This window comes from Macaca fascicularis, chromosome 9, assembly GCF_037993035.2.
Source record: "Macaca fascicularis isolate 582-1 chromosome 9, T2T-MFA8v1.1".
Classification (NCBI taxonomy): Eukaryota; Metazoa; Chordata; class Mammalia; order Primates; family Cercopithecidae; genus Macaca; species Macaca fascicularis.
The window spans coordinates 127,035,814-127,056,965 of NC_088383.1; the positions used below are offsets into that span (position 1 = coordinate 127,035,814).

The 21,152-nt window shown below is 37.0% G+C and overlaps 2 protein-coding genes across 5 annotated transcripts in view; one reads left to right on the forward strand and one right to left on the reverse strand.

The window, feature by feature from the left end:
- Nucleotides 1-17,031, reverse strand: part of RAB11FIP2 (RAB11 family interacting protein 2) — a 41,948-nt gene extending 24,917 nt beyond the window's left edge. For 2 of the 4 annotated variants that reach the window (XM_005566549.4, XM_005566551.5), the window contains exons 1-4: nucleotides 15,902-17,031; nucleotides 10,192-10,634; nucleotides 9,049-9,517; nucleotides 3,768-3,827 (exon numbers count right to left, since the gene is read on the reverse strand). In XM_005566549.4, coding sequence (XP_005566606.2) covers nucleotides 3,768-3,827; nucleotides 9,049-9,517; nucleotides 10,192-10,634; nucleotides 15,902-16,254 — 1,325 coding nt within the window. In that variant the 5' untranslated portion in view covers nucleotides 16,255-17,031. The remainder of the gene's footprint in view (nucleotides 1-3,767; nucleotides 3,828-9,048; nucleotides 9,518-10,191; nucleotides 10,635-15,901) is intronic. The other 2 variants (XM_005566550.4, XM_005566553.5) reach the window with 1 other exon arrangement.
- A 60-nt stretch (nucleotides 17,032-17,091) lies between these two features.
- Nucleotides 17,092-21,152, forward strand: part of LOC107130900 (protein CASC2-like) — a 160,927-nt gene continuing 156,866 nt past the window's right edge. The window contains 1 exon segment of the mRNA XM_065521463.2: nucleotides 17,092-17,201. Coding sequence (XP_065377535.1) covers nucleotides 17,146-17,201 — 56 coding nt within the window. The 5' untranslated portion in view covers nucleotides 17,092-17,145.

Below are 21,152 nucleotides of genomic sequence, written 5' to 3' on the forward strand. Positions count from 1 at the left end.
CTCAAAATACACACGTTCATTAATGGCAATTAGCAAAGAGTATTAATCTACATGTAACAACAATTAAAAATAATTCTCTCAAATGCTACCTTAAAAGTTAAACCAAAAACCTTACATACTGATTTACACAAATCAGTGCACTGGGGTCACTGGAATACAATCTGAATACTTTCCTATCAGAAACCTCAAGAGGGCTTACATGCTGTATCTTATATCTGATCATATCATAACAACGTGTTCTCTTTAACTATTGGACTTGCTATGTGTTATCCTGTGTCCAGTGCCTAAGAGCTCGTTAATTACCTAAACTATATCTCCATAGGTCTTGTTAATTACCCGTCTCCTGTCTCAGAGGACCTTGTTAATAACTCGTACAGTCTCTCTAAAGAGGTCCTAACAACACATTAAAATTAAAGATGCTTTTCTTTTAGCACCTGTCAAGTGCTGTAAATTGAGAAATTTTCACATCAGTTTATTAGCCTACAGTAGTTTTTGTGAATTTTTTTTGGCCTGTTTTCTTTTCTCTCAGAATCTTGCTATATCTCAATCTCTCTCTTAAGGGAAAAACAAAAAAACTAAAAAAACCCAGCAAAGTTTGTCTTTTTTGTTACAGAGCTTTTTTTGTTTTCAATTTTGAAGACTATAAATATCAATTTGCATTAGTGAGTTAGCACAAGGATGGCATGGCTGGTATCTGCAAATTAACCCACTGGGAGATGCACCAATTAATGAGAGCTATTATAATGAGTATTAGGATGACAAAGGGTAAAAAAGTTTCAAGTAGTATCTGGGGAGTTAAACATAAAAGTTCTAGTTAGTGTTAAGGGAACTAATCACATTGCATACTTCGTGTTCATAGTCATTGTTTCATTGGACACATTCTGTAAATCTCTGGGCACTAATGGATTAATGGGTCTAAAAATCATCTCAAAAGTTTTTGTCTTCTGTCTCACAAATGAAGGCACAAATTTTCAGGTGTGTAAAAGATTTATAGCCTGCCATGAATAATAAGCAAATTATCTTTAATATTAGACAAATATGAGCAAAAAGCAAATACTGCTATTAAAACAAATCCTTTGCATATTAAGGTTTATGATGCCAACGACTGAACTTTAAACTCATTCAGGAAAAAAAAGGCTCTTTCTTTAGGATCATTTATTTACTATACTTTTAAAAAATCAAAATGTAAATTCTACAGTAAACAGTCTTTGACATGTTATACAATTTCATATAAATGGCCACATGCTTACAAGCTTACGGTGATTTGTGAAAATTAGAAACACATTTAAATACACATTCTAGGTAACCAATTTTTTGTACCTCCTAAGGAAGGTATGACACAAGCACAGACAGGAATTGACTCATTAAGGAAGGAAAGAAGGAAGAGGGGGGAGAATCAGGTAGACCTGACCTCAAAAGTGAAAGGCACACTGCCATGAAAAATCACTAAAACATTACAAGTCTGGATCTTAGATACTATTTCTGTACCATCCTAAAAAATAACTATTTGGCATGAGATCATCTGCTAAAAAGTAGGCAGGCTCTTCCACCAAACATTAAAAATGGAAATACATGCTTTTGTAAAATCAATTAATACTAGAAATAATATTATAGAACATACCATTTAGTTATCCCAGAGTAGCTAAGAATTTGCTACATGGCATTCACAACTATTATAGTAGAGCAGAAAATAATGGAGTGAAAGCATCTGTATGAGTCACAAATAGAAGGACAGTCCCCAAACAAAATTCTCTGGTAAAAATATCTCCCATTAAATTATTACTTTCAGAACAGCTGCCCCTCTAACATCAAACAGAAACTCATCACACAGAGTAGTAGGCTTACATTGTTTTTTAAAAAAATTTCAGAATAAGACATACATAAGCAATTTTCTCTCAAACAGAGAGGAAATCTTATTCTCTCAAGCAGAATTCCCTTCAGTAGATGGACTTCTGTGATCCTGAACTTTTTCAAGGAACTTACACCTTCTTCAAAGAATACACATCGTGAAATTTCTCCTCAATTTACCATGGGTAGCATACAAATAGAAGCATATTTTTAAGTGTCATTCATCACTATTGACTCTCAGGTTTTACCTCAATCCTGAGAAACAATTCATCCATAGATGCCATAAATATTTAATAGACTTTTCTGCCTGGTCGTCAATGTTCACTATAATTTAGGGTGTGTGTGTTTAACCTATTCAGCCATATCTTTTACTCCTTTCCACCACATCTCTGTTTTAGCCAAGCTAACTTCCTTACTGTACCCTCTACCTTAGGGACCTGCAAGCAAAGCTAATATGACTAAGTTGTCTAATTTATAAGTATGCATTTGCCAGCACAATTCCTGATCTCTATTCACAAAGAATACTTACTGAAAGCTTAGGAAATAAAGTAGTCCCACCCCCTTATCCGTGGTTTTGCTTTCCATGGTTTCAGTTACCCACCATGGTCCAAAAATATTAAATGGAAAATTCCAGAAATAATTCCTAATTTTAAATTGCATGTCCTTCTGAATAGCCTAATGAAGTGGTAGGCCATCCGATTCTGTCCTGCCTGGGATGTGAATCATCCCTTTGTTCAGTCCCTTTGTTTAGTGTATCCACACTGTCTACACTGCCTGCCCATTAGTTACTTAGTAGCCATCTCGTCTATCAGGTCGACTATTGCAGTATTACAGTGCTTGTGTTTGAGTAGCCCTTGTTTTACTTAATAATGGCCCCAATGTGCAAGAGGAGTGATGCTGGCATATTGTTGTAATTGTTCTATTTCATTACTATTGTTACTCTCTTACTGTGCCTAATTTATGAATTAAACTTTATCACAGGTATACATGTATAGAAAAGGAAACATAGGATATACAGGGTTCGGAACTGTGCCTGGTTTCAGGAATCCACTGGAGGTCTTGGAATGTATCCCCATAGATTAGGGGCACCACTGTAGGTGATATAATATAGATCAGCAATTTTTAAACCTGATAGTCAATGGGCAGTTATTAAAATGCTGATTTTCATTTCAGGGCCTACTCACTCAAGATTCTAATTCAGTCAGAGGGGAGGCCCAACAAATGGTAGCTTAAAAAAAAAATCTCCAGGAGCCCTTGATGATCAGCACTGAGGTCATGCACAAATCTAGGTGCTGTGGTTCACCCAAGAAAGAAGATTCTGCACAACTGTTAAGACGCTTACACAGCTTAATATAAGACCTAGGCACAATAAACATTGTATAGTAATTACTTTTTCTATATCAGCAGAAATCCAAAGGGAAACACGTTCAGTAACAAACAGTAACAAAGTTGTTACTCAAAAAAGAACACTCAGAGATAAGCTGAGAGTGCACCCCACAATTGAGCCCGGGAATGAAGACAGCATGGCTTACAAGGACCTCAGTGTAGAGACATGCAGTAAGGAAATTAACTTACCTAGAACAGGTTGGTAAGGAATACTAAAAGAAAACTTGAAAGGTTAAGAAAAGCCTAAAATACAGTAAGCCTTAGAAAGTTAGAAAGAGGAGTTTGGATTTGGTGTTGCAAACCAGTGGTTCTTAAACTTTTTTGACTAGGGTTTTCTTAAACACAACAAAAGGTACCATAGCTCATGTGCCCTCCTCAGTAGGATAAATAATGCTAAGTGCTGTAATAAATACATATATAAATCTCAGTAACTTATATCCTGTGAATTTATCATTTGGACAAGGGCCACTTGGCTATTCCTGGTCAGGTGGGCCTTCCACTTGCATGCAGAGACCCAGGTTGCTCCGACTTACAGCTCTCCCCATCTCAAAGATCCTCTCCATTCAGCTACTGCAGGGGTCAGCAAAGTATTTCTGCAAAGCCCAAACAATAAATATTTTTAGCTTTGTGGGCCATATGGTCTCTGTCATAACTATTCAATGCTACCGCTATACACAATAATGACCATAAAGTGGCTGTGCTCGAACAAAACTTTACAAAAACTGGTAGCAAGCCAGATTTGGCCTCCAAGCTTAGTTTGCCAATCCCTGGTCCAGGATATTGGAGGAAGAGGCAAAATGGAGGATAGTGTTAAGAGGACATTCCATGGGCCAGACCTGAAAGTGGTATACATCTCTTCCATGAACTCTTAAATAAGCCAGAATTTGCTATCTCTTGGCTAAAAAAAAAAAAAAAGAAAAGAAATGAACAAATTTGGTTGGTGAAGACACACACCCATCATTTCTACTTTTAAGTGAAAAAATAGCCTGGTGATAACATTATTTATCATTTATTATTTGTTATATTATTTATAATATATTAGAATATAATTTGTTGTGAACAAATTTAAAATAGTATAGCAAACATTCAGGCATATTTATTTTTGGCAAATGATATACTGCTGATAAAAAAAGGATTACTTCGCAAATTGTGGGATAAACCACATGATAAATTAGTTGACAATTTATTTGATAAATCATGAAAAAAATTAGTTGTTACTGATGATGCTAAACAACCTGTGACTTACAATTAAAAAGCAAGACTAGTAGCAATTTTAACATACAAACAACTTAGTACCAATAATAAACTGAGAAAACATTCTCCTGAAGATTACAAGAATTCCAACTCTACTTACTGTATATGTGTCGTAGGAGTTTTGCAGCATGCCAGTGTTGGACGGCATCCCGACTTCTTAGTAGCAAGCTGATTTGGCATCAATGGTACACACAATATTGTAAGCTCACTAAACCCAATTCAGCTTCCTTCTAGGTATACAGCTAAGTCACAGTTCATCACAGGTCGCAGTGAGGTTGGGGCATGGGTGAGCTCTGGCCAATGGGACGTATATGGAAGTAACGCATACTGCACTAGGCCTAGCACACAGAAATGACCCTCCTTTGATCCTCTCTCTCCTCCCCTGCTGCAAGGATCTTGGAGGCCATGTGTTAAATGGTGGCATCACAAGAAGAAAGAAGCCTGCTTCCTGAGAGATTGTGCAGAGCCAGATGAACGCACAGAGCAAAGCACTCACTTTTCCTATCACCATCCCAGTGAACTGCTTTGTGACAAGAGTGAGCAATAAACTTCTGCTGTGATAAGCCACTGATACCTGTGGTTATTACAGCTGACAACCTACCCTAATACACAGTTCTTAATAGACTCCGGACATGTGCTATCTAGATTGAATATTAAATTTCAGTAATCCTTTAAAACTTCAGATTTTTAACAATGTTTAGTTGTACATAAAAACGCATACATCTGGCTTTATGCATCTGTTTTCAGTCTATTAGAAAGATCTTCACAGCCCAGGCCAGCCGGGCTGAAAGCAGGAGGCTAACGGAATGAGAGTGGCATTTCAGGAAACTGTTCTGCTATACTGTGTGCATTAGGAAACTGGTATGCTATACTGTGTGCATTATATTCAAAATATCTAATACTACCTACCAAGCATCACACTGGAGACTAAGGGCAAAAAGAGGAATGAAATGCAGACCCTGCTCTCAACCTCTTCACGGTAGTGGGTAAGAAAAGTGAGACTAAGCTATTAGTGAACAATGCCATTCCCACAGAAGACAAGACTTACGTAAGAAAATGCTGCAGCAGAGGGAACAACTACTCCTCCCTACAAGAACAGGAAACGCTTCAAAGAAATAGGGCCATGTAAGAGACTGCAAATTAGTAACTTTGGGGAAAAGTGTTTCAAAGAGCCCTGCTCTTTGCTGAAGTAACCCAAGATAATGCCTAATTTCCTCTATCAGTTTTATGTAAAACTATGGGACCTATTCCAAGGACAGATTCAAATTGTGGTATTTTTTGTGGTTTCCAAAGTGCTTTCTTCAGGTGGATTTTACTTAACACTAAGGAATAAAAAGTCTAACTTCTAAAAAAAGTGTGCCTCAGTACATTTTAAAATTTGGGGCATAAAGAAAATTTTCCAGTTTTAATCATATACATTATTCAACCAGAGGGTAACAATATGGTTCCTAGGTACCTGCAATCACAAGTGAGCCAGTTCACTCACCGAGAAGAAAATGCAGTTCCACAGCTACGTATTTTACCCTTAACCTTGTTCAGCATTCTCACAAACACTGGCCACAAGAGTCCAGGAAACTGTAAATAAGTCTATTGAGCACTCCTGAAAAAAATTCACAGCACGTGTCTTACTGATGTGAGTCCCTAGCTCCAAAAGTGCATTTGGTTAGGATGTTAATGTGTGAAATTTAAAATGTCCCAGATAGCTGAGGGTTGATACTGGGAGGAAAAATAGAAATATACTGTTACATAAAGACAACGCTACCTGGGCCATATCCTCCCAAATTCCACTCAAGATAAAGCTGCTTGCCAAAAGTGTGAACTGCACACTCTTCTTGGGTCTATTTATATTCAATTCTTCTTTTTTATAAGATTAACCAGAACCACCCCTTTACTGCAAATGTTTTACATTTACCACACGGATGGTTTGTGATGCAAAAAGAATAACTTCCTAGGAATCTACAAATGTTCTGTCCTCATATCTGGTATCTCATAAATATGAAGAAGAGAAAGTCATAAAGTGAAAAACAACTATTTTTTTTACATATTTGCAATCATTTTATACATCATAAAACAGCTCTAATTTTGATAGAAACAGCCATAATAAAGTAACTGAAAACAAAGCCTAGATGTGTCAAAATGCCACACGCATTTTTCAAACCCGTAAGAGCCCACATAAACAGCTCAAATATAGGGCAATTAAAGATTTAAGAATACTCAATAAGCTTTTTTTTTTCATATGCGCCCATAATGTAAAAACATTATTTTCCTACCATTTCCCATTTTCTTGCTTTTCTTTGACTCTAAAATTAGCTAAATTATCCAATATCCAAGTTATCTCAGACAGTTGTTTCCAACAACCTTCTGTAAAAAAAGTTTAGTAAAGGGGGAAAGAAGCAAATATATTTCTATTTACCCATATAAGATTTAATGTAATATGTGAAGTACAGTATGTAAAATACCAAAATATTTTTGAATGGCATATCAAAACTATAAACTCAATAACATATTGATATCATATAATAAAAATGTTATTTTTCTGGAGTATGGTCTATAAACAGAACTGAATACTCTTTTAAACCACAGCAAATATCCATTTATAGGTAAAAGAAAACAAAAAAGTACACTTCACTTTGAAAACTTTAAATGCAAGTTGTTAAAATATCATGGAAGAGCTGGGCGCGGTGGCTCAAGCCTGTAATCCCAGCACTTTGGGAAGCCGAGACGGGCGGATCACAAGGTCAGGAGATCGAGACCATCCATCCTGGCTAACCCAGTGAAACCCCGTCTCTACTAAAAAATACAAAAAACTAGCCGGGCGAGGTGGCGGGCGCCTGTAGTCCCAGCTACTCTGGAGGCTGAGGCAGGAGAATGGCGTGAACCCGGGAGGCGGAGCTTGCAGTGAGCTGAGATCCGGCCACTGCACTCCAGCCTGGGCGACAGAGCGAGACTCCGTCTCAAAAAAAAAAAAAAAAAAAAAAAAAAAAAAAAATATCATGGAAGATACATAAGAAAGGTGAGAGGGCACAGCCTAACAGTGTGATTGATTGTTAATACTCTATATGCTGTTTCTAGTGGGACAAAACCAAGCACTGTTTTTTAGTAAAATATAACATGAGAACATATCAAACATAATTGTAGTCACCATTTATAGATTCCCTATTTGGGGCCTGGCTTTGTATTATGTACTTTACATACAATATCATTTATCCTCACTGAATCCTATCAAGTGGGATTATTTTCCTTGTTTCAAAGATGGAGACACTGAGTTTTATGGAGGTCATAGCACTTCTAAGCCAGTATTCCCATTCAGGTCTGTACACTCTCTATTATTGTCTTGAAGAAAATCTTCTATTACGTGGTAAACACTCTAGCATGCTCTTCCAAGATAATTACAGTCATCTCTCAGTATCTGAGAGAGATTGGTTCCAGCACTCCGAGGATACCAAAATCCAGGGATATTCAAGTCCCCTATACAAAATGGTACATACAGTATTTGCACATATACACCAACTCCCATATATTTTAAATTATCTCTAGATTACTTATAATACCTAATACAATGTAAATCTATGTAAATAGTTGTTACACTGTACTGTTTTTTAAATCTGCATTATTTTTTAATTACTATATTATTTTTTTTTAATATTTTCAATCCATTTGATAGAATCCAAAAATGCAGAACCTGCAAATATGCGGGGCCAACTACACTCAAGATGGGAATAAATTTACCTTTTCTTTGCTTGAGGTTTCCTTAATCAGCTATTTCATCATTTACTTCTGTAAAATCCATAACCATATTTAAATTTATTCCTTAGCATATCTACATTCATATCTATATATATAGATATAAATTTATATATAGATTTAAATTTAGATAGATAGATATAAATTTTGATATACTAAGGAATAAGAAAAGCACCATTATATATATAACTGAAAACTCAAAACTGGAAAATCCAATCTTTCTCATGAGTGATTATTTCTGACTACAAATCATCATATAGATCCCTTGGGTGTACCTACAAAACCCATGAGGGTCACTGAATTCCAATAACAAGCATTCTCAAATAAAAACCACTTCTAAATAGCCATTTAATAAAGATAATTAACATCTATTAGGAAAGCCATTAATACTGAAGCTGGTATTTCTTAAAGAATAGCACATGGGCTGCTGTTGGTCCTTTCCAGATAGCCCATGAACGAATCCCTAGAAACATATCACTGAAATTTCTGGCTTGAACTAACACCCACTGGCAATTCACTCTTGCCATGTCTCATCACAAGCCACGTTGTTTTCTCTCTAAGTTTTGGTGAGTTTCTGGCTCACATAAGTGGAAGCAGACCAGGATAGAGAATAAGAGTCTTTTCATCTTCTTCAGATAAAAAAGTTCGGTTCCAAAAATATATGCTACATTGCCTGGCTCTATAATTATAGAAATAAAAATGTTTTTCAAATAAAATAAAATGGCTTGAAAATATTCTAGTATTTAAAAGAAATACTTGATACTTTCAAGTACAAGATTTTCCCAAATAGTAGAACTTCCCCCATATTAAGCTTACCTTGAAGATGGCATTATATTTGAAGCCCTGAATTTTGCTGTAAATGGATTGGTTGACTCATAATCAAAATAGTCGTGGCGATTTTCACTAAATGCATTAGGTGATTTCAAGTCACAAGGGCTATCAGATCCCCCATTGTTAAGTTTATCAGATCTTCTGCTATCTTTTTTTCCAGTCACTCTTTCAAACAGGCTAACTTTCTCCCTTTTCTCTCTTTTATTTTCTTTTCTTATTTCAATTGGTTTTGAAAATAAATTCATGCTGCTGTCCCATGTTTCACTGCTTTCTTCAAATGGATTTTTCTTCCTTGGCAGTGTTGCAAATTTTTGGGGTAATGAAGCAGTCACATTTGTAAATGGGTCATTTTGTCTTCCGAAACACAATTCACCTTCATCCACAATGCTGTCAGGTTGGTTCATTTTAGAAGTATCAAAGCTTAATGTTCTTCTGTGTGGAGATTTGAGACTTCCTACAAACAATTTTGTAGTTAGTACATAATCAGGGACACATTACATCACACTATGTGACACATTCTGTGTGCATTCTGCTGCTTTTAGAATGAGAGCAATTAGCTACTTAAACGTATTAACCTTCAAAAAATCAAGGAAAACAATCTTAAAATGCTAAGGTGTAGCAGTCTGAAGCATCGAGGCTAATAACAATTAGCATATTGCTAGACCATTAGTAATGTATTCAGCTCACAATCATATAAACTATGATGTCAAAACTAGAGGTTCTGGTTGGCATGATAATGCTAAAAATTCTCAGACTTTTTCATTAGCATTAAATTTACTTTCTTACTTCTGAACATAAAAGTTTTCTTCTAGGGACTTTATGATGAAATGAACATTCATTTATGCTCAGGGTTTTGAGATGGTAGAAACAGCAGTAAAACAGGCAGCCAGGCCATAATAGGAAACTGGCACTCATTTTATTATCTAATAATATAAATATAAATGCAGACAAGCTCTGCCTTCAAGGAACTTACCAATTTGAGGAATAGTAGGTACTCAATATTTGATGAATGACAAAATTTGGAAAATACTACAAAGCAACTGTTATTATTTACTAAATTTAGGAATTAAACTTTAAAAACTAAAAGGGTAGTTCAGACCAATGAGGACACAAGAATGTGGCACTTACCACTTTCTGGAACTGTTCCAAAGGAATCTAACTGGTGTCCAAGAAGATGTGCTTGACCTACGGTGCCAGCCTTCAGTTTCTCAGAAGACATATGGGACCCAGATAAATCGGACATTGAATGTGCTGACGAGAGTCGCTGAGGACCCAAAAGAAAAGGCTTTTTTGGTTTGGATTTCATCTGTATTTCACCACTTGAAAATTCACTATTGGCATCAGGCATGTGAGTACTCGGAATGATTGCAGAAGACGTATCAGAAAATGTTCCATCATTTTTTCTACCCTTCATCTTATCTTTTAACTTTGCAAAAGGAGATCTGGTTTTGTCCTTCATTGATAAGTCAAACATACTTGCGGTCATATTGTTCCTCATAAACTGAATATTGACCTTTATCTCACCCCTGTTTTTGATTCGTTTTCCTTGTTTGGATTCTAATCTAAACCACCTTAAAGAGAAGAAAATAAAAATGGGCTGTAATACGTAATGAAGAGAGGATACTGAGTTCTGTTACATACAAATAGCCTTTTAGGTAAAGTAACTATACATCAAGGCAGCCTAAGCCCTGAACAAGAATCTGTCAGCCACAGTATTTCCGGCTTTACTCATTGTTTAGTTTAAAAAACTGATCATTGCCTCTGTGATGTAACATATACTGAAGAAATGAATAGGTCTTTAGCAAGTTTGAAAATGTTTTTAATCTTTTCTTTTCTGATTTGAAAATCACTCATCATCAAAAATTCTTATCAATGCTAAAAGTTTTCCATATGAGACTAAGTGTTGCTCATGGCCTAAGGACATTTTTTTAACATTAAAAGATACTGAGGCAGACTTTGAAAGAATTCACCAATACAAATTATTTTTGAGCATTATAAAATGAATACTGATGACATTTTAATACAATAATAAATACTTGGCCCTATCCCAAAATATTACTTATGTAAAAGTAGCAAAAGAATTTTGTTTACATTGGAGATCACTACATACAGCTTGCTAATCATTAAAACAGCATATAATGTCACTTAGATTGATATAAAATGGATCAAAGCCTATTCCTGAATAAAATATGCAAAACAAGTAAAATGCAAGAAGTGACAAAAAATAAATCTTGTGAAATTTTCAAAAGGAAAAAGAAACCTAAAATGCTTTCTTTTGAATCTATTTGCTTCATTTTACTATTGCTACTGTGACAATACCAAATAAAAATTATTTTGTAAATGAAGCCAAATCTTATATTTTAGTCACTTCAATGTATGGCACTATCTATATTTAAATGATGTATAAGAAGTAATATTTTGGTTTTATAGTATTTTTATCCATGAGAAATTCTCCAGTTGTCCACGTCACAAGTGGTCATTCTATGGGAAAACAGCCAAAAAAACTACAAAATCAAGCCTGAAAGAGTTCCTACAATGTTTTCATATAACTTAGCAATGAGGCATAATATCCATTCCTGTACACAGGTTATTATTTAAATATAGCTCTAATCGAGTGTAACAAATTTTCTTAGCTACAAAGGAACTCTGATCTAATTTTACATTAGTTCTTTCTCTCATTGTTACCAACTGGATATGCCAGGAGAAGATTACATTTACTGTATATCAAGTTGAAACACTGGTTCACAGGTCTTCCAGGAAGAACAGAGAACTGGCACATGATATAAATACCAGCTACATCTTAGCAAGTAACACCGAAGAAAAACATTTTCTTGATTAACTAAATTGGAGCAATTCAATCAATTCAGATATAGTTGCATCAACACTAGCCATTTCTTAGAATATCAATATTTTTCAATGGCATTAGCTTGAGACCTTAAACTGAGAAAATTCCTTAAGGCAAATGGTAAAATCTGAAGAAACAGGGGCTAGAAATAAGAAATGACAGCAATAAACTCTGTGAAATAGGCAACCTTAAATAACATACAACTGAGCACTCAAAAAGCCTGGAAATGAAGTAGATTATACACCCAGTTACCTCCAAGTTTTGGCAAACAGAGCCATTTTCAATAGGGAGAGAAACACATCTGATGAACAGTATCTCAGAAATACTCTGTAGTACCTCAGGTTTTATAGAATGTAGGTGAATATACTTTGCAAAAAAATGTACCAAAAATATGCAAACAAAAACAAGCATGTATGTAACAAAGCAAATATGAGTTAAAAAAAAATCATTACCCCCAAAATGGAAGGCGGTGAGGTAGTGGAAAATCATAGAATTTTAGAAATAAGACCAATAAATCATCTACTTTAACATCTTTATTTCATAGATGAGGAAATTGAGGCACAAGGAATGATATGTAACTTCCCAATGTCAGATTAAAGTCAGTAAGGAAAAAAATCTGAAGTTGATGAATAACATCTGCAGGAAAATAGAAGCTCTTTCTTATTTGATGAACCGCATACGTTAATAAGGTTAACCACATGGCTGGCACATACTGCAGGACACTGTATTTAATCAGGAGACATGAGAGCTGAAGAGAAAGACAATGCAAATTTTGTATTGCTAGAGTACAAGCTCCTGGAAGGCAGTCTGCCTTGCATTAAATGTTTATTCAATTTTTATTTCTAGAACTATACTCTTACAAGTAAGCTACAACTGTGTGTGTGTGTGTGTGTGTTTTATATTGTCTTGTTTTTTACTAGGGAACTGTAAAGACCTGTGTAAACCTGAATAAAGCAAATCAGTATTTGATTACAAAGTGTAAATACACTATAATGTCCATTCCCCACCCCCCGAAAAAAACTACAAAGAACTTTTACAAACATACTCATTGAAAATGTAGCAATGACAAATAACTTTAGTTGCTTTGTTTTGAAAATGATGTAATAGGGAAGTCTTAATGAGATCTTCACAAATCATTTCGGAGATAGCACTTGTTTTTCCAGTCTTCAGAAAGATAAAATGAAGACACAGCATTTGGAGCTTACTGGACTAGCTGACTTTTTTTCACCTCTGGAGTACTGGATTTAAACTGTACATGGCCTCTGTTCAATTTTTAGTGGGCACAGGTCCATGTTCAAAAACCAGCACACATGTGGGAACTATTCCCAAGCAATTGGTGCTGTGTGGTCAGAAATGGGACAAAATTGGCAGTAAAGGTGCCAGAGGCCAGGACACAGGTGCACCGCTGAGACACACACACATCCTAAAATCTGCATATGTTTGAGTCATAGCTAACTCTAGAGACTCTAGTTATTACTCTTCATGAGCATTAAAAAAAAAAAGTCAACATCACCTACTTCTTTTGTAAAAAATCAATGGATATTATGTAACAGCATCAATGATTTTAACATTCTATTACTAAACATTGTATTATTTCTTTAAATCTCATGCCAGAACCAACCCAGACATCCTCTAAAGGAGGAGATACAGAAGTTCTCTTCCCAGGCCCACTCAAAGGGTTCTGGCTCAGGCCTTTTTCCCCATTCCTTAAGAGAAGAGAGAAAAAAAAAATTTATTTTCCAGGTAAGAAAATAAGTAAAGTAATAATTTTAGTTGTCATACTTCTTTACCTATCATGACGCAACTGGAAGACAAACTGTAAACATACATCTTCAGTATCAAAATGTAAAAAGTGTCACATCCAGCAGTTTCATAGGACTTCTAAGTCAGTTGGTAGTCCTCATCACTGAAAACAGTTTTCTAAAAAGCACTTGGGAATATGCTGACAAGGTTTAGCAATGTGCAGAATATTAAATATCTTTCTTGCAATATACCAGTGGCTCAAGTCTGTCTCTTACTGGGCCACAGGTACAGCTGTGCTAGAAAAGGAAGTTATTAAATATATTAAAAAACTAGAAATATTACCAATAAAGATACCTCATCAAATACATGGTCCCCATTTATCCACAAATAAAATGTTAGGGGTTTAATAACATATGAAAATCACTTTGAATGCAAAAACATCACAAACCCTGTTGATAACATTTAAAAGCATTTTTCCCCTAAGTTCTAATCAATTTTATACAATAGCCAGTACGGAATTTCTGTAAGGAGAGACCACAATATAAGAGTATTGCTCACAGCAAATGTATTGTAACTGTGATGTTGCCCAGGACTAGGAGTAAAACAAGAAGAAACCGTAAAAGGTTATTTCATCCTCAGACTCCTTGGGTTCACATTTGGGCCTACTTTCACTAGGAAAATTTATGTTTCGGAGAAGGCCTGAAATACATGATCCATGAATATTAAAGTACCATAAATGAAGTGAGGAATTTGAAGGTGCAATATACTTAATAGTTTACATTCAAAACATGTTAAATATTTACTGTCACCCAAAATTGGCAATTTGAAACAGATTATTTGGTAATTATCCATTTTTCACTTTCAATTTGATAAAGAATCCCTCAGAGGAAACTGAATGCCACTCTTTAGGTATCAAATAATTTTATTATTCAAATCATTGATATATATTAAACTTTACACTTTAAAAAAAAAAACTTTTTCCCTCCTTCTAAAATATTTTCATCTCAATTAAATAGTACCATTTTTCCTCCTGCCTTCCTAGTATTTCTGATCTGTCTACACTTTTACTCTACATATATTAAATATTAGGTAAAGACCTGATTTGAAATGAAACAAACTCCAATCAAGAGAAGGCTGAGAGCAGAAATGTATAGAACAAGAGACAGTTTTTTAAAATGTAAAGAATTAACATAAACTTCAATAAAAATATCATTATAAAAAAGTTTTTTAAACAGTAAATAAATTCAGTTATTACTGAACGAAACACCCACACTATTTTGGAAATGGAAAGTACTCTTAGAAGTTCAACCAGTATTTTTCTCCCACTAATTTCATTAATATAATGTCCTTTTAAGTTGATGGAAGGGGTGAGTATACCCACCTCTAAAAGCATTTTTTTTTCAATTTAAGACACAATATCCTAGTGTTAATTTATATTATGATTTTTTAAATTAAAATATATCTAACTCAAGCTCAACAGTCATACTGAAAAGGCCACTGAAGATGTCATCAAATCATTTCATCACAAAAATTTATCATTCCCTCCAATTCTACAGCATTTAGTATGGTCTAAACACAATAGCTTTGGAAAACCAATTCTGAAGTAATACAATAACTCTGATGTAATTGCAAATTCAAAGGAAAATGTTAGTGCATTCGAAGTTGAGGATGTTTGTACACACTTTTAAAACTTTTTTTTTTTTTCTAACAGGTATAGACTCCCATCAAGGCGTACTGACCTCGAAAAATGAGCTAAAATGAAAGCTGTGTTTATAACGTTGAAATGAAATACTGAGTTCTAAATCTGGTAATTTATCTTTCGACAGCTACAAAGTGTGACACATCAACATTACATTGCCAGATTTAATTTCTGATCTTCCATTTCATTGATAATTGTAACGTTTAAAATCCATAACAATTTACATGAAGTTCTAGTTGGTCAACACTGTGATCCAGTCCTCTTATACTGAAACAATGTTAACTTACTTAAAATCCACCGCAAAATATTCAATTATTTGACAGATGTTTACCTCAAACAGAAAGAATAAGGGATCATTAATGATTCCATTTAAAAAATATTTCATCACGAGTGCTACTTTTACTTCAGATTCATGCAAATACGGTGCTTAAAACTGGATCATATTTCAATCCAAAAACCAACGCCCGAAGTATACGGATAATTTCCAAGAACAGAAAAACCATAAATAAGACATAAACTCCCCCAAATTCAAAATAAATTACATAACTTACTCTGTTTTCCTTCTTTGTTTGTCCTCAAAGATGTCATTGAGATTGATTGCCACCTGCCCTAAAAATTTATCCAGACCCACCAGGGACCTGTGCATAACTATAAGGAAAAGAATGTATTTCTCTGGATTTCCTTGCATTAGCAATCCAGGTAGCTCGAAAGAGGCCTCCTCCTTCCAAACTGGCTCAAGGGTTTTCTCAGCTACAGAGGTGGAGTACTTTTCCTTGCCCAGCTGAATTATAGTGTATGTGTCATTGGTGCCACTTTTGCCTTTTGGCTTCAGATCTTTGGCTTGGAGCACTGTGACCTGCACGTGGGTTGGAAACCACTTTTGGGCTTGCTCGGACAGCATCATCCTGTCCTGTTTCTCTGCATCCGAGTTCACAAGCACAGGCAGTGCCCCTCCCGGAGGGAGAGCCTAATTCCTTAATCACTGCATCCTAAGGGCACTTAACGGAGACAGGCAGGCTCAGGGCTCCCCGACTTCCCTATGGCTGATGTCAAAACGCTTCGCAGGGGCAGCCCAGGGGCACAGCCGCTCCGGGGGTCCCCTTTCTTCTGGAGAAACACACAGGCCCACCATCACCTGGCCGCGCCGTGCAGGCCTCTGCGCGGACCCCCGCTCCAGTCTCCACCTTCCCCAGGCCTGCGGGCACGTGAGGCCTGGCCACCGGGACCTGGGCGGAGGGCTGTGGGGGTGGAGGGAGCCCCCCTCCCCAATTCTGCACCCCTGGCCTCCCGCCTGCCTCCTTGCGGCCGCGCAGCCTCCGCTGCCTCCGCGCCTCCCGCCCGCCCGGCGTTCGTCCACGGGCCCGGCCCGGCTCCTCCTCCCGACCCCGGTTGTACGAACCGCCGGCGGCTAACGCGGCCTCGCTCCCTCTCGCAAACCTTTCCCTCCTCCTCCTCCCCCTCGCCTCAGCTCCTCCTCTCGGGCGGGGGCGGGTAGCCGGGGGTGGAGTGGAGGCGGGCGGGGGACGCGGCCGCCCCGGCGCCGACGGGACGCGGGGCGGGCCGCGGGCCGCAGGCTGCAGGGCGGCGGGCGCTGGGTTCGGCCTGGCTGGGCCGGCGGCTCCTAACCCCGGACGGGCGGCTGCGGCGGCACTTCCGGGTTGGCCTTCTCCATGTTGGTCTCGGGAACGTGAAGGGGCGGGGCCTCGAGGTCAGGGGTCAGCGCCTCCCTGGTTGCCGTGGCGACTGGAGGCACGCGACGCGGGCGCGATGGCGGGGACTCTAGGCCCGGGACTTGATGCTGCTTGGGCCTGGCCCAGTGGCGGGTCCTGGGGACGTGGCAGAGGCCGGCAGGTGAGCCCTGGGGAGGGCTGGGGACCGCTCATGAGAGGAGGTCATCAAAGATCCGGAGACGCCCCTAACTAGGGCGTCTTTGAGGGCAGGGAATCTGTTTTCGCTGTGTCCTGGATTCCCAGTGCCTGGCACGAGCAGGTCCATAAATGGTGTTGGAACGAATTAGGCCTCTTCACTGACCGAAAGCAAACTTTTCTCCAACCTCGTATCCGCCCTTCTCTTTTCGAAAAGCCCGTAAATTGACTGAAAATGATATCTCCCACCCAGACGAAGGGCGATAGGGAAGCAAATAGTTTCCAAAACTAACACGGAGTAGAGATGTAGGGAGGCACTGGGCTGGCATCAGAAGACCTGGTTCCGGCCGCGCCTCTGCCGCTATCAGTGTGTGTGACCTTGGCCGAGTCATTTCACCTCCCGGAGTCTCAGTGTTTTCACTAGTAAAAAAGCCAGTTCTACATCATGTCTAATACTCCATCACGACTCTATGGGCTTGACGTCAAAAGGACCCCCGTGGGGACTCACACTGTGGTAGACTGTGCAGATCGTGTGGAGACCACGCCCCAAACATGGGTTTCGAGTTTTAGGAGATAATACATGTGCCTTTCCTAGCACAATGCGGCGCATAAATCTCCTTTTGCCCCTCTATTTCTCAATGGGAAGAGACACTTAGGTACTAGCCCTATTGCCTTTAATTCTGTCGTGTCTTACCTTCCCAAGGAAATTCTAAGTTTTGGGACTGCCTTGTCTATCATGCAGTCCCTTCATAGTGGCTAGCATGCAGCAGACAATTTATTGAATTACTTAATGCCTTTTTTCCCTTTACAAGACTAATTTTGAGAGTGAAAAAATATGATACATGTAAATGCACGTTTTTTAACTTAAATGGCCATAAACATGTAAAGTATCGTGTTTATTATTTTCAAGCAAGGTTTAAAACTTCTCATTCAAGGCAGAATTTTTCATCCCTGGGAGACAGTGTATGAAAAGGCCATGTGTGGAAAACAGAACAAAATCATCATACTGCGAATATAGCATCTGGATCCCAGAGTGCACAGTTGTCAACTTTAAAGAAAAATATTCTTAGGGATTTTTAAGCAGTACATTGGAACAGTCAATGGTAGAATTTCACCAGGATCTCTAGGGAGAAATAATTTGACGCCTGAAACTTACAAAAACCAAATAAGCATCATGAAATCAAATTTAATTAAGTTTAGAGTTCTTATACATTTTTAAAAGTCTTCATGTCTCTATTAAAGGTTGTAATTAAATAAACAATAGAAAATGAATTATAATAGTGGATGTGTATTTCTGAGGAGCTTAAATTGTTTGGTAAGCTTTATTAATGATTATAAACTTGTTTACAAGTATCATTTCACTCATCTCTGAAATATAGCCATCTCTAGGGTAGAAGTTGGCAGCAGTAGTTCACAGCAACGCAATAACAATACTCCAGCACAATTCAGAGAATACTCTAAAGGCAAGAGCTGAACAATTGGAACTACTAACCTCTCTTTCTGTAGCACCTAAATTTCTTTTGAGTTTTCCCAACACCTGGCTAGAGCCAAAATTGTTTAGTTTTACTGGTGAAATCAGAAGTTATGACTTAATATTTTTTAAGCCAGAATAATAAAATAACATATTTTTGCCCCTGGGGAAAGCAAATAAACAAACCAAATAAGCTAAATAGAATCTGGGATTGCATTATAAAAAGGAAATGACTTCCTATAGAATGTTTTCCTTTTTTGATTATATTAAGAGAATAAAAACATGACAGTTGAGTCAAAGATATGGTTGGCTTATAGTGAAAAATAATGGCAATTACCTAAGATCTAGGATCAAAGTGCTTCTCCCAAAATGTTTATTGCTTTACAGTTTTAAAAATTTTTACTAATTCTAAGATATACATGGACAACAATTTAAAAAGGAAAGGATTGCATGTGTAAGGACAACATACCAGAATTGAAGACAGTCACTTTTTAAAAAATTGTCCTATGACTAATGATATATCCGGAAATGTTTGGTACAGTTCCAAAATCAGAGTCTTGGGAAAATAATGTATTTTAGAAGGAAAATGCTGAACATTCTAATTTTAAACTGTTACAGTGCCTACAGCAATGAGTAAGAATGCTTTGACCAGAAAGTTAAAATAGTCAATATTTATTCCCCAGGAGTAGAGGATTTCAGAGATGAAAATATTTACTACATGTTGCTCCTTTCAGTCCCATAAGAAGACTTATTCTAAACATTGGGGGAGATTTTCCCTTTGGACAAAGGCATGTCTAAAATCACGTCTTGCAAATCTGTTGCAGAACAATTATAATGCTCTCATGTTTAAATAGCCCACTGGGTCAAGCATGTTAATGCTCCCATATATATTATGTAATGGATATTAATTATTTTCCAGATGGAGATTCAGAAACATAAGGACAACAAGAAACTTTCCCAAGGTATCATTACAGTCCTCAGACTTCAGACACACACACACGCACACCCCTCAAATATATACACAACTGAAATGTATATAAAATTCATATACATGTACATATGACAAAGCCCCAGAGTTATATTGGAGGGAGATAGATAGATAGATAGATAGATAGATAGATAGATAGATAGAGATAGATCAATCTCCGCGTAACCGTTTGAAAAATGAAAGAGTATTTGGCAAATTGACTTGAAATTATTACGGCAATGAACTAGCATTTGGGGATTTTTGGTAATTTTTTTTTTTTCATTGCTGAACTGATCAGTTTCTCTTCTGGGACTGAGCAGTGTGTAGATGCAGTTTGTGATGCCCAAGAAGTAATGTGGTATGTATTGTAAAGAGCTCTAGTCTGAAGCCTGGGTCTTAATCCCAGGTCTGCCTATTACTAGATACATTTCTTTAGGGAAGTCATTTTTCTTCTTTGGGCCATCTTGTAAAATGAGACTTTTATAGCAGCCACTAAAGCATCCTCTAACATTTAAAGATTCTACATAGCATAGCCACAACGCAAAGAAGCAAATTGTATTATAATTATCTAACTGAATTTGGTCAATATACTAAAGCAGATTTCCTTTTTATGTAACATATTAATAAAGAATTATGTAATTCAGGAGAAAAAAATTATTTTTCAAGATGTCCTGAGAGCTCTGTCTCCCAAGTAGAGGTAGTTGATAATCACAGAAAGCAAGTAAATATAAGTTTTATTAATAGGTCCTGCATGAGGCAATTGACACCAACAGCTCAAGGTTTGGAAGAAATTGCATGTAGATGCGAGTGGTTTTGAGAAGCCTTGAACTTTTTAATTGTAGTAATAAACATAACTTCCATCTGATTATTTGGAGCTTTTTTGAACTGTGAAAACATGCTGAGATTGGTAAGAATTTATGGAGCAAAATACACATTTGCATATAAGAAGGTTTTGTGGGGGAACATCTTTCAATTTCCTTTTCATAGTATCATAGTATTCTGTTGTATAATTTTTATTTCTGCAACAAAATGCATATTAATGCATAGAACACAAATTGATTTACTTTAACTGGTGTATGGTATTGGGTGAGATGAAGAAGCCCCATTTGAACTTTTCTCCTTCCAAAGGACATTTATTTCCACTTTTTCAATTATCATAAACAATGCTGCATAAACATCTATATATGTCTCCTATGCACATATGCAGGGATTTTTTTTATTTTATTTTTTTACAGTTGACGATGAAATTATTGGGAGTTTGTGAATGACAGTATGGAACACCCGTGGGCCTGAGTATTAGACTTGAATTCTAATCCTGGTTCTACAAACTAAGGAGTTATAGAGCTGGCAAGCCATATTCTGTCTGTGCCTCAGAGACCCCTTCCAAATCCAGAATTCTCAAATTCCTTTTGTTATATTTACTGAGAAGCAGAGATTATTGCTATTGGAAGAAGATTTTGTGACTACTTTGGTATTTGTCTTCAAATTTCAGTTGTCTC